Source organism: Capsella rubella, unplaced genomic scaffold (assembly GCF_000375325.1).
Source record: "Capsella rubella cultivar Monte Gargano unplaced genomic scaffold, Caprub1_0 scaffold_2, whole genome shotgun sequence".
In the NCBI taxonomy this organism is placed as follows: domain Eukaryota; kingdom Viridiplantae; phylum Streptophyta; class Magnoliopsida; order Brassicales; family Brassicaceae; genus Capsella; species Capsella rubella.
This window is the reverse complement of record NW_006238922.1, coordinates 8,647,929-8,661,868: the sequence shown is the minus strand read 5'-3', so window position 1 is coordinate 8,661,868 and position 13,940 is coordinate 8,647,929. Positions and strand designations below refer to the sequence as shown.

The window sequence follows — 13,940 nt, the reverse complement described above, 5'->3', positions numbered from 1 at the left end:
TACATAGACACTTTTAGTTTCATTTTTCATTGGCTTACATCTAAAGAGCAAAGGAGAAATATCAGTCCCACACGTTAAAACTTACTAAAATTACTAGCCATTTAGCATTGAGATCATTGGATGATACCCAATTGCATGCATGAAAGTGACAAAGTTGCTTTATTGTAGTTTAGTTCGTGCTAATTGAATCACATGCACGTCAAAATATTAAGTTACCATTTATTTCTTCTAACAAACAAAATAAAAAAAGTTTTAGAAAAAAAAAAAGGTTTATACTTTTAGTTTCGGTGGGACACGTCAAAACTTAATCAATAATCTCTCTATATGACAAATTAACAGAGAGATTTGGTGCCAAGCATGACTTCAAAAGGAATCCTTTTATCGTAGACATCTACTCGTTGATCGGTCCACAAACACAACAATTAAATAATAGAAAGACGTTTTAACTTGTTAAAGAAGAAGCTTTTTCTCTAGCTAAATAATGTATAAGTAACATTTTACACATAATTAATGATGCTAATCAACAAACTAATATAAACCTTCCATTAACGTTTAGATAGTGTAACAGCTAGTTGAATAGTATCGACTAATACGAGCTAGGTGGCTTAAACAATTTGCTTATAATAAGTACAAATACAATATTATGCACCAAGTGTTATCGTAGCCAGAATACACGGTCAATCTCATTAGCCTTGTTAGTCGTTATTTTATAACAAGAACAATATAGTAATATACAAAGACAGAGGTCTAACAGATTTACAAAGTTCAACTAATTAAGCTAATTAAGTAACGTATAAGTTACATGCAACATGTTACACATATATGCTAATCAACACAACTAATATAAACCTGCAGCCATTAACGCTTCACGCTTGGATTAGTGTGTAATAGCTTGTTGATTAGTATCCTCTAACACGCGGTAACTTTATAGAATTTTCTTATATATACAAATGGTGATAAATCTTTGTAAATCTCATTTATATACTCACTCTGTTTATCAATAAACAGAGATATTTAACTACGAACTTTAATAAATACAGAGGACGAACAAATTTACAAATGAATCAATTTTAAAGGGTTGTTTCGTTCATCTTCTACACTTCTTTTTTAAGGTCCTAGAAGAAGAAGGTACAGGTGCATTTGCTTTAGAACTGGCCAATTGGTTTGACTTTGAAGTCTTTGAAGGAGCTGCTTCTCGTTTATCCTTCGGCACAGCACCCTGCGAGCCACGGATTTGAGTTGCTCGTTTTTCCTTCCTCTTGGGTCTGTAACTTGACCTTTCCCTTCTTGGAAGCCATCTTTCAGGGTCTGGACGAGGACCTGGGTTTTCCGGATCGAATCCTTTGGGATACTTTGGCTTTCTCTTCCTTTGTCTCTTCGCCTTCTCTTTCTTAGCTTCTACCTGACTAGATGAAGCAGCAGCACCTACAATGGGTTTTGCACCAGAGGTATTTTCAAGGTTATCCACATCAACAGCCTTCAAATCCGGTAGGGGCCTAAGCTGTTTCTCGTAAGTTTCTGCTTTCTCGACGTTGACACGAGCAAGTGTAGTCACAAGACCAACCAGAGCATCTGTGCTACTATGGTTTTTCACAATCTCCTCGTATAGCCGTGAAGCCTCCTCTGCTTGACCATGCCTGAGCTTGAAGGCAGCAGCCTCCGGCATCAATACACTAAGCTTATTGCTCTCGGTCATCGAATTCGACCACCATTTAATTGCTGAGTCAAGAACAGCAGCAGCACCATCGTTGTCCCCAGCACGCTCTTTGAGGGAGACAATGGTGGCAACAGTTGCAGGAAAATGCTGAATATCAGGTATTTTGGACAGGGACTCTGCTGCTACATGAGGATGACTGGCAGAAGCAGCAATTTGTGCCCTGGCCAAGAGAAGCAACTTAGACTTTTCCGGGAATTTTTCAGCACACTGTCCCAGAAGTTCTTCAGCTTTGGCAGCCTTGTTTTCTCTCACCAAAACAGCAGCTTGAAGCAATGCAGGAATAACACTCTCAGGGAACATACCAGGCAATGCAGCACAAATTTCTCGTGCCTGTGGCAAAGATATTTTTTTAACTGGTTAAGCAGAGTATGCAAAGAAGAAACAAAAGAAGAATAAGCTAGATTGCAAGTTTGAAGGACCTGATCCATCTTATTTGCATGGAGGAGTAGAAGGACGCGATTGGCATATATAACCTCCTTATTTTTCTGTGAAAGCTTTGCAGTAAGTGCTTGAGAGAGCTGAAAAATTTGGGAGTCTTTTTCTTTCAACCGATCGAACTTCCTCAAGCCATCAGAAATATCTTTGGAACCTTTCAAGGCAATAAGGTTGTTCACAGCAACAGCAAGTGTAGGTTCATCATCCAGATTACGTTTAATGATGTCTACGTAAGAGTTGGTGGATTCTTGAGTTTGTCCAAGGAGCTAACAAAAAAAAAATGTTACTAGGAAGTGGAAGATATCTTCACAAGATGTTAAAAGAAAAAGTCGAGTAGCATAAAAAATTACCCCTCTTTCTTTTATTTTATTATCTTAATTGAAGAAAGAAATTGAAAATAAGGAACTTACCTGTTGGACATACGCTAATTGGACAATAATTGGGGCCAGCTCAACCTCAATATCCTCGTCAGTAAAATCATCAGTGAGGGTCTCCTGACCAATTCTGTCTCAACGGAACAGTACATTTATCAGAAAAATCATCAGTACATTGTACACGACTTAAAATCAGTAGTCAGTGAATCAATGTGCTTTAAGTGTTGAAAAAGTTACCCAATAAAAAAATGGAAATCGTGTATACATCCCTACATACTAGATTGATGTGATTATCAAAAGCAGGGGATGATAAAATACTTGGCAGTGGTGATAAGACATGAAAGAATCATGATCAAACAGTAAGGTTCACTGGTTCAGTGGTCACAACAATTTAGTACAGCTAAGTAATGTGCAATCCTAAGATGGGTGGGTTACCTTCGGGCAGTGAGCAAAAGCTGTTCTGCATCAGCATAATTATTGTTTTCGATCAAAGAGCAAGCAGTATTATAAGCCAACTCAAATGAACTAGTTGGTTTAATCTTCAAACCCTCCAATGCTTTTTGCACTTGAGAAGCTTTTCCAGCTGAAATCAACCCCGCGACGGTATTGACCTCTAAACTGACCTTTAACTTCTTAATCTCAGCCATGGTCAGTTGCTGATACAAATCCAAACAAGCATCTGGTTTCCCCAAACGGTACATAATCTGAGCCTCCAAAAGCAAAGCCTTTGGATCTCTCTCTCGACCTTGTAAACACACAAGAGCCTCATCTATCTTGTTCTGACGGTAAAACTATAAACAATACGCCTTTTCAGATAAAACACAAATCCATCCATTAGATTCCCTCTAAGAGCTTACAAATCTTAGCGCAATTTCAAGATCAAATGCACTTAAATTGATGCAAAATTCGCCTTACCTTTTCACACCCTAGATCGATTGAAACATTCTGAAACGAGTTAATAACGGAGAGAGCAACATCGATCTTATCGTCATTGATCAGAGCCACAACTTTGCATCGGATCGTATCCTCATCGGAAGGTACAATCGACAAAACTGGAAACAGAAAATCACCAGATTCTCAAATTTCACCAAATCAAAATCAACGAGGAAGAAGAAGATAAGTAAGAATTTGTGAAAACCTTGATCAGCGACCTTGACGACTTTTTCAAATTCAGATTGCTGCTTACTGGATCTCTTAATATGACCATTGAGGGAAGATAAAAGATCTCCGATTGCTGGAGGAGGTTGAGAAGTCGAGGATTTGGGTTTCTCTTCTGATTTGGAAGCCATGGCTGCTTGAAGTTTTCTCAGAACACGAAACATCGGAGAAGATAACTATTGCCAAGGGTTTGAAATCTCACCGGGAAGTGGGAACTATTGAATCTTATATAGTAGAGAGAAATTTTGGTTTCATATTTATTTTACATATGGCAATGTTTTAAAAATTCGGGAAGCTTCTTTTTTTTTCTTTTCTTCTCATTAGAATAATATATGCTTAATTTAATTAAAATCACTAAAGTGAAAATTATTTGCCGAAAAAAAAAGAAGTGAAAATTATTTACTAAAGATATATCTATCTTAAATTGAATGTCTATCTTATTAGATTAAAAACTTATCATCTTGACAAGTAACAAGTCTATTGATAAAACTTTGATACTTATAAAAAAATATATACATAAATATAAAATAAAATTAAACTACATATCCTAATATTATTTTTTTCTTAGATATATCAAAATATACCAATTAAAAGGGAATAATATATAGAATAATTACAAATCCAGAATTTTAAAAGATTACAATGATTATTTTTTCAAAAGTATATTAAAGAACAAATATTAGTAAACATATACTAACATAAAAATGAAATTTACAAAATTTTCACATAAAAAAGAAACAAAAAAAATAATCAGGATACCTTTGAAGTGGATCGATATTAGATTTTTGTGTTTGTGGATCGATCAACGAGTAGATGTCTACGATGAAAGGAAACCTTTTGAAGTCACCAAAACTCTCTGTTAATTAGTCATATAGAGAGATTATTGATTAAGTTTTGACGTGTCACACCTTTTATTTTCTTTAATTTGTGTACAAACAAAACTAAAAGTAAAAACATTGTTTTGTTTGTTAGAAGAAATGAATGGTAACTTAATATTTTGAAGTGTGACTCAATTAACAAGAACTAAACTACACTAAAGCAACTTTGTCACTTTCATGCACTTGGGTTGTATATCCAATGATCTCAATGCTAATTGGCTAGTAAATTAGTAATTTTTGTAAGTTCTTAACGTGTGGGAGTAACAACTCTCCTTTGTTCTTTAGATGCATGTAAGCAATGAGATGAAATCAAAGGTGTGTATGTACGCGGTTTAACAACGCAACAACTAAAACTACAAGTCTCTTACTCATTACAACGTTGGTAAGAAACTGAACTCTTAAGGTTTTTCAATAAATACAGCACATCTGTGGTTCTGTCTGGAACACATAATACACTACTAGAGCACATAACAATACATTACAGAAGAACAAAAAAGAATGGTTTACGAAACACTTCCGCAGGATCTACATAGGGAGATTTTATCATTTTTGCCTATGAAAACGTTGGCGAGATGCCTCTGCGTCTCGAGGCAATGGGAATCTCTTATCCGTGGGGAAGACTTCAAAGATCTTTACTTGAGCCGATCGATGAAAAGGCCTCGACTGATGTTGGTGGTCACACCGTCTACATATCCACCCGAACCTATGGTGTTCTGTTTTCACTCTGTTTATCAAGAGGAGGAACCATTGTTGTCGTCTGGTCAACAACAGATGCGCATTGAAATCCCTGACAGAACAAGTAGCTATACAGTTTCTCAACCCGTCCGAGGTTTGATCTGTTTTATGTTACGAACTAAGGTTGCGGTTTACAATCCGGGCATGAAAAGAATGGTTCAGGATTTACCGGAGATCCAAGGATATGATCGTGGAAGGGATCTCTTACATTTTTTTCTTGGATACGATGTAGCTACGAATGTTTTCAAGGTGTTATGTGTAACACGGCCCGGATATAGTGAACCATCTGAGAAATATCAGGTTTACACGGTGGGATCGAGAGAAGAATCTTGGAGACGGATCAAATGCAAGCGTGATCATCAACCATATACTGAAGGACTATTTAAAGGAGAAGCTTTGTACTATGGAGCTCATGATACCAATAGTAACAAATCTCTGGTCATGTGCTTCAACTTAAGGTCTGAAACTTTTAGTGTCATTGAATTACCTAATCAAGTTAACTTTTTTCGTCGTGGTTGGGACTTGGTGAATTACTATGGGAAAGTTGCCTTATCTATTATCGATAACCAAGACAATGGAGTTTTGAGCATATGGGTTAGAAATGCAATGGGAGAATGGTCAAGAGAAGAAGACATTGTGGTTTCTCGTTGGAAAGAAACTATTGAAACTAAGAGGAGGTTTCGTTTCAAAGGTACCGTTGGAACAAAAGAACTTGTTTTCGCACCAGACGCGTTTGATCATGAATCACCCTATGTGGTGTATTACAATACAGACTCGAAAAATCTCAGAAGGTTTCATATTGAAGTGCTTGATGTTCCTCCACGTTTAACTAGTGATTATGTTCGCGTTCGCACCTTCTTGGATCATGTTGATAGTGCTTGGCTTATGTGAGGAATACGAGTTGGTCTACTGTGATTATCAGAAACTGTTTGGTTTGTTCAGTCTCTCAGGTCTTGTTGTGTTTTCCTTTCTATAGTAGTTAATCTTGATTTAGTACTGGTCTTGTTGGGATTGTTAGTTTTCATTTCTATTGTCGTTATATCTTTTATTTATGCTAAATAATAATAATGTTGTCTCTCCAGTGCTACTATATAATATTTGGGATTGTTCTTTTGTCATCTTTGTTGTCTTTACCAAGAACATGTTTTATTGCCACTTATTAATATACCATTTCCAAGATGTGTGAAAGTGATGGTATAATACAAATTAAAATAAGAAACAGAGGAAACATTGAAAGAAGGTGCAAAACCAAAGACAAGCTAAATAATCTCCCAACACCTAAAATCCCAAACACAAAACAAACTCAATGTTTTCAGATCAAACGTTTCTATCATAAAAGCAACTTTAAACCCCTAATTCTTAATTTGTTCATCTTCTAAAATCACAGAAACCAATTATTGAATGAAAGCAAGATCGATTTCACAAACGCTTTAAGTAACTATGGGCCTGATCTATCTTGAATAAGCCATTTGTGAATGAATAAGCGTGAATAGGAAGAAAGGAACGAACAAAGATTTGTAAGAAAACAAGATACAATAACTCTGTTATTTAGTCCTCTGTTTTTGTTGGATTGTAGTATATTTTTTCAATGTATTTATTGGATGTGAGACAACGACTAGTGTTGAAATGTTTTTTCATAAAATAACGACTAACGATGTCACTGAGATTAAACGTGTATTGTAGCTACGATAACACTTGGTGTATAATTTTCTGTCCTTGTAATATTATTAGCAAATTGTCTAAGTCACCCTAGCTCGTGTTAGTCGATGCTATTCACTTAGCTATTACACAATCTAAACGTTAGTTCATTGATTATGTGTAAATGTTGCTTATACGTTATTTAGTTAAGAGGAAAAACAATTCTTCTTTAACAAGCTAAAACGTGTTTCTATATTAGATTGTTGTGTTTGTGGATCGATCAACGAGTAGACGTCTACGATAAAAGGAAACCTTTTCATGTCATGCTTGGTACCAATTATCTCTGTTAAATTAGTCATATAGAGAGATTAGTAATTAAGTCTTTTTTTCTTTAATTTGTGTACAAACAAAACTAAAACTAAAAACATTTTTTTTTTGTTAGAAGAAATAAATGGTAACTTAATATTTTGACGTGCATGTGATTCAATTAGCACGAACTAAACTACAATAAAGCAACTTTGTCACTTTCATGCATGCACTTGGGTATCATCCAATGATCTCAATGCTAACTGGCTAGTAATTTTAGTAAGTTTTTAACGTGTGGGAGTAACATTTCTCCTTTGGTTTTTAGATGCATGTAAGCCAATGAAATTGAAATTAAAGGTGTGTATATGTACGCGGTTTTACGACGCAACAAGCTAAACTAAAGTCTCTTCTCTTACTCATCACAACGTTGGTAACAATTAACCATTCTTTAAGATATTTCTATAAATACAGCACACTTGTGGTTTTGTCTGGAACACATAACACACTACTAGAGCACATCACAATACATTACATTAGAGAAGAAAGAAAAAAAAAATGGAGAATTCAAGTTTCGACACAGTATTTTCGCTAGATCTACAAAAGCACATTATGTCATTTTTCACTCTGAAAAGCTTGGCGAAATGCATCTGCGTCTCGAAGCAATGGGCATCTCTTATCCGTGGGGAAGACTTCGCAAAAGTTTACTTGAACCGATCGATTGATAGGCCTCGACTGATGTTCATGGTCGGACGATTTGCATCCGACCCGCCTGAACCTCAGATGTCGTGGTTTTACAATGTTTATAAAGAGCTAAAACGTGCGCCCGGCAAATATGACGTAGAGACTGAGGCGTTGTTTCACTCTGTTTACCAAAAGGAGGAACCACTGTTGTTGTCTGGTCAACAACAGTTACGTATTCCTTTTGAGCCATTTACTTGTAGTGTTACTCGACCCATCCAAGGTTTGATCTATCTTCAGTTAAGAACTAAGTCTGCGATTTGCAACCCCGGTGCGAAAACGTTTAGGACTTTACCGGAGATCAAAGCGGATCCAAAAACTGTCATAAAAAGTTTTTTGGGATACGACAAAGCTACGGATGTATTCAAGGTGTTATGTATAACATGTCGAAGTGGGGTATTTGTAAATCCGATTAGGACATATCAGGTTTGCACGATAAGATTCAACGCCGGTGAAGAATCTTGGAGACCGATCAGATGTGCGTATGATCATTCACCATCCACTGAAGGACTATTTATAGATGGGGTTTTGTACTATGAAGCTGAACGTTATAGTGACAAGGCTCGGGTAATAATGAGCTTCAATGTGATGTCTGAAGAATTTAGTGTCATTGAATTATCTGAGCAAGTTAGGTCAGATAATAGTTGGCACTTGGTGAATTATAATGAGAAAATTGCCTTACCTCAGCCTGTTGACAACAAAAGTAGAGGTTTGCAAATGTGGGTTAGAGATGAAATGGGAGTATGGTCACTCAGAAGCATTAGGATTCCTCCTTGGAAGAAAGCTATTGGATGCAAAAGGCTTTATTTCAGAGGCAACATTCATGGAACAAATGAACTTGTTTTCACAGAAAACGGCTGTCTTGGACACCTAATACCCTCTGTTATACATGTGTTGCTTTACAATACGGAAAAGCCAAATCTGATCAGAAAAATTGATGTTGAAAAGTTGGATGGTGATAATGCTGAAACCTTCGTGGATCATGTGGACAGTACTTGGCTCATGTGAAGAATTAAGAAGATCACTGGTTTGTTATGGGTTGTTCTGTCTCTCTAGCTTCTCAGGTCGTATTGGTATTGTTCGTTTTCATTTCTATTAAAGTCGTTACTCTCTACTTATGCTAAACAATAATGTTGTCTCTCTTTCAAGTCGTAGTACTGGTCTGATTGGGAAAATTGTTAGTTTTCATTATACTACTCTCGTTATATCTTTTATTGATGCTAAATAATAATAATAATAATGATGATGATCTTATTGAGATTGTTCGTTGTCATATTTGTTATCAAAAGCAAGTTTTAAGATGTTTTAAAGTGATGGTTTCATACAGACCAAACATGGTATACTAGAAACGAAGCACACCACATAACAGTTTCATTTTCACATTTTAATAAGGATACCCAAATCAACGATTTCATACAATAGGACATGCAACAGAGACCAAGTACGAATATGTCGATTAATCATGGATCAAGAGACCTCATAATTAAGAGTTTCGGGTTTAGGCCCATAATCAGATCCATAACAAAATTAAATTAGTTTATGTTAATTAATATCCAATCTACTGCGCGATCATTAAGGCCCTTATTTATCTACAAAAATACAAATTGATTAAGTACTTTAGTTTATGAAATAGTATGGGTTATAACCTAAAAATGTGACTTCGTGACTTGTAAATTGTGATACTGATATTATCCCTAAATTAGTACATTGATATAACAGCTAAGGAAAAAAAAAAGTCAAAATAAAAATCAGTAACAGTTTAAGGATAACACTCTTTACGTTAGGCAAATCCAGATCTTCATGCAGTTTAAGGAATCATTGACTTGACCAAAATCTTCATCATGCATGCATGCCAATTGCCAACGCAACCATTCCAAGAACTCATGGTCATATTGTGAAACAGCAAACGAACTAACCTGTCATAAGGTATCATCAACAACCCACACATTCTATTTTTTCTTTAATTGATTAAAACGGTCAAAAGAAAGAAAACAGTAAAATAATTTTGTATACATAATCTAACCATTGTCACAAGGCACATATCCATCCTCATTGGCATTGTTGTACAGCCTTCAACACTAGGAAAGATATTGCCTTGCTCTTGATTCCTTTTGGTTCTCATAGTCTTTTTTGTGTCTACAGCCAAAACTAAACAACATGGGGGAAAACAAGTTGTCTCCAAGCAAGGATGCGTCCGCAAAGGAGAAAAATGTCGATGATTGGTTACCGATAACATCCTCTAGAAATGCCAAATGGTGGTACTCTGCCTTTCACAATGTCACCGCCATGGTCGGCGCTGGTGTTCTCAGCTTACCTTACGCTATGTCCAACCTCGGATGGTATATAACCAATCTCTTGTCAATCTTTATAAAGATCTCAAAATACTCGTTCAATATTAGTATTACAATGATTTTATTTATGGCAGGGGACCTGGAGTGACAATAATGATAATGTCATGGCTGATAACATTCTACACACTATGGCAAATGGTGCAAATGCATGAGATGGTTCCAGGGAAGAGGTTCGACAGGTACCATGAATTGGGTCAACACGCGTTTGGGGAGAAGCTTGGACTCTGGATCGTGGTGCCACAACAACTAATCGTTGAAGTAGGTGTGGATATTGTGTACATGGTTACAGGAGGGAAGTCACTGAAAAAAATCCATGACCTTCTTTGCACCGATTGCAAAAATATTAGAACTACATATTGGATCATGATCTTTGCTTCCGTACACTTTGTTTTAGCTCATCTCCCTAATTTTAACTCCATTTCTATCGTCTCTCTTGCTGCTGCTGTTATGTCTTTGAGGTAACTCCAACTCATAATCATATAATCTTAATGTTAACATGATATTTAATGTGGTTTTAATATATATATGTAGCTACTCAACCATCGCTTGGGCAACCTCGGTGAAGAAAGGAGTTCAACCAAATGTAGACTACTCGTTTAGAGCCTCGACGAGCTCAGGAAATGTATTCAACTTCTTGAATGCATTAGGAGATGTTGCATTTGCATACGCGGGTCACAATGTTGTGTTGGAGATTCAAGCTACTATTCCTTCAACTCCTGAGAAACCATCGAAGATTGCAATGTGGAAAGGAGTAGTAGTTGCGTACATCGTCGTCGCCATATGTTATTTTCCAGTTGCATTCATTTGTTACTACATTTTTGGTAACACTGTCGACGACAATGTTCTCATGACCTTGCAAAAACCAGTCTGGCTTATCGCTATTGCTAACGCGTTTGTGGTGGTCCATGTCATTGGAAGCTATCAAATATATGCAATGCCTGTCTTTGACATGCTCGAAACTTTCTTGGTAAAGAAGATGATGTTCACTCCTTCCTTCAAACTCCGCTTCATCACTCGTACTCTATATGTTGGTAAGTTATTGAATCATTACTATACGTTATACGTATATACAATATAACATATATGAGTTTATAACATTGGATCAATGGATCAGCTTTCACAATGTTCGTTGCTATATGCATCCCATTTTTTGGTGGATTACTCGGTTTTTTTGGAGGATTCGCCTTTGCCCCAACAACATACTATGTAAGTATTAATTGTAATGCACACACTAATTAAGCATATTCATTTCTATACTTAATATTTTTTTTTATATATTTAACTATGATTAGCTACCATGCATCATGTGGCTTATTCTCAAGAAACCAAAGAAGTACGGATTGTCTTGGTCTATTAATTGGGTATATCTCTATTACTTCTCATCTTTAATTCTACTATATATTTTTCTTTTTTTTTGTTAAAATTATTTGACAATAACTTATTTCTTGTTGGTTGTGTGATAAATGTTTTTTGCAGTTTTGCATAGTAGTTGGTGTTATATTGACGATCGTAGCTCCAATTGGTGGCCTCAGAACCATTATAGTCTCAGCCAAAGACTATGAATTCTTCTCTTGAAGACCTTACACACCCTCCTATGTATTTTGCAAACTCTTTTTTATTTCCATCAAACCAACAACGTTGGTATGAGACCGATTCGTTTTAGACGAAACACAAGTGGTCAAATGATGAGTCTCATACTTTCCATTTTAGCCATTTGTTCGCTATGGCTGGTCGTGATGATGTCAATTCTAAGGGTTTGTATATTTTCATAAAATTTGAATATTTGATACATTATCCAAATTCAATAAATATCAATTCAAACAAAATTATAGTCTATAACATAAACAATATTATTTTTTCTGAGAAATGCCACTTTCAATCTAATTTTCTCTAAAATGCTATAGAATCTATTTTTAATTCATTAAAATAACAATTTTGTCTTTGACTCAAACTTTTTCTCTTTTTCTTTCATTTTTTTCTCATCTTTTTTTGTTTCTTCTTTTTTTTATTTTCTCTTTCTTTCTTTAGCAATAAACAAATATTTCTACAATTCCAGCATACTAGTTCCAGCATACCAGTTCTGGTATACCAGTTCCGGCATACTAGTTTCGATGGATTAATCTTGATTTGGTTTCTATTCGAGTCCATTCGGGTTCGGGTTGGTTCATGTATAGATTTTCATAACCACTAAAAACTCGATAATTTTTGGGTACACAAATATCCAAAATTATACCCAAATATTCAAAAAAGTTTGGATAAATATCTAGTTTTCGGATACATATTCGATTTTTTTTGAGTAAATACCCAGATTTTTGGGTGAAAATTTGGAGTTTTGGGTATAAATTCGGATATTCAAATAAATAATTTGTGTCCTAAATTATTTATATACATTTATATATAGAAAATATTGTGGCTTTGAACAAAACTTCCTTGATTAGTTTTATGTCATCTAATGAGACAATTCTTTGACAAAACATCTTCTGATTGTTTTCGACGGCCACATCACCAAATATCAACTGAATATTGTTTAAAGATGTTGTTTTGCAGTCTTTTAGACGACGAGGGAGATGGTGGAGAACGATCAGGCTGTTGTGAAGGAGGTAAGGTCGTTGTGTACTTTTCAAGAGAGCAATGGAAGTTACAGCGGCTCGGGCGTACGATTCTGTAAACACCAGTGCTTGCAAGTAAGTAGAGGTCTTTATTGTTGCCTTGTCCAAAGGAGAACACAAAGCCAAGTGATGGTGATGAAGAAACAGAGGGCTCTGTTTCCATATGAGCAAGGGATTGGCGAATCCAAAGCGCATTGTAACGGAATATGAGAGCTCGTGAAGTTTCCACTGCCAACTGGAGTTTCAGTCCCACCCCAAATAACTCCAGCGTATACTTCTTATATTTTATCTGCCTAGTGAATGGATCTCCAGAAATTTTGTTCTATAGAGCTTCAGGATCCATTATTTCACTTGAAAGCTAAAAAGACAGAAAACTAAAATAAAATAAAAATAGTTAAAATGAAATAAAAATAGTTTACAAGATTAAAGCATTATTGTTAAACATTCCAATATCATTTTATAATTATGAAAAACAAATTAAAAATAAATCTATACTATTAAAGCTGAAGTACACAATGAATTTACACTATAGTTTCAAAATGAAATAATTATCATTTCTAACTGGGTTAACACGCGGATCTAACTAACTAAACGGATATGTTAATCGGGTTTAGAGATTTAATCTCCATCGTTCATTTTTCAGTTGATAAAAAAAAAATTGGTTTTCAATATTAAAGGAAAGATAATTATTACGTTTGATATTTAAATTTATTTGTAAGATACAATGCCTAAAATTTAGCTTAATTGGCAAGATTTTCTTAATTTCAAATATTTTATAAAGATCTTGATCGAAATTTTAAACATTGAGTATTTTAATATTTGTTTTAATAGAAATCATTCCATGTTTTCTTAGTATGGAATATTCAATGTAGTTGACTTTTTAAACTATTTTAATTTTTAATTTGACCAACCAAATCAATCTATATTAACATTTTTTAAATACATTTGATAATATAACTTTTTATTTGTAAGATTTTTATAAATAAACTTTTGTCATTTCA

General features: G+C 35.1%; 3 protein-coding genes and 1 pseudogene across 3 annotated transcripts; 3 read left to right on the top strand and 1 right to left on the bottom strand.

Moving 5' to 3' along the window:
• Nucleotides 1–954: 954 nt before the first annotated feature.
• On the bottom strand, nt 955–3,878 carry LOC17894458 (annotated as a pseudogene).
• A 1,182-nt stretch (nt 3,879–5,060) lies between these two features.
• Nucleotides 5,061–6,188, top strand: LOC17894130 (putative F-box protein At1g70390). Its single transcript, XM_006301912.1, has one exon. It carries the CDS (start codon nt 5,061–5,063, stop codon nt 6,186–6,188), a length of 1,128 nt encoding a protein of 375 aa, XP_006301974.1.
• Nucleotides 6,189–7,763: 1,575 nt separating this feature from the next.
• On the top strand, nt 7,764–9,242 carry LOC17895971 (putative F-box protein At1g70970). Its single transcript, XM_006301226.2, has one exon. It carries the CDS (start codon nt 7,797–7,799, stop codon nt 8,985–8,987), a length of 1,191 nt encoding a protein of 396 aa, XP_006301288.1. The 5' UTR covers nt 7,764–7,796; the 3' UTR covers nt 8,988–9,242.
• An 894-nt stretch (nt 9,243–10,136) lies between these two features.
• Nucleotides 10,137–11,905, top strand: LOC17895740 (lysine histidine transporter-like 2). Its single transcript, XM_006301735.1, has 6 exons — nt 10,137–10,318; nt 10,405–10,788; nt 10,862–11,361; nt 11,445–11,536; nt 11,623–11,691; nt 11,807–11,905. The coding sequence occupies exons 1-6, from the start codon at nt 10,137–10,139 to the stop codon at nt 11,903–11,905; spliced, it is 1,326 nt and encodes a 441-aa protein (XP_006301797.1).
• The last annotated feature ends 2,035 nt before the right edge of the window (nt 11,906–13,940 follow it).

What these genes read in the sequence shown, in the direction of transcription:
- LOC17895971 (XM_006301226.2), top strand. Translation starts at nt 7,797, where the DNA reads ATGGAGAATTCAAGTTTCGACACAGTATTTTCGCTAGATCTACAAAAG.
- LOC17894130 (XM_006301912.1), top strand. Translation starts at nt 5,061, where the DNA reads ATGGTTTACGAAACACTTCCGCAGGATCTACATAGGGAGATTTTATCA.
- LOC17895740 (XM_006301735.1), top strand. Translation starts at nt 10,137, where the DNA reads ATGGGGGAAAACAAGTTGTCTCCAAGCAAGGATGCGTCCGCAAAGGAG. An exon ending in GCTGCTGTTATGTCTTTGAG is followed by an intron (nt 10,789 to 10,861) that starts GTAACTCCAACT and finishes ATATATATGTAG; the next exon opens with CTACTCAACCATCGCTTGGG. An exon ending in TTGCCCCAACAACATACTAT is followed by an intron (nt 11,537 to 11,622) that starts GTAAGTATTAAT and finishes AACTATGATTAG; the next exon opens with CTACCATGCATCATGTGGCT.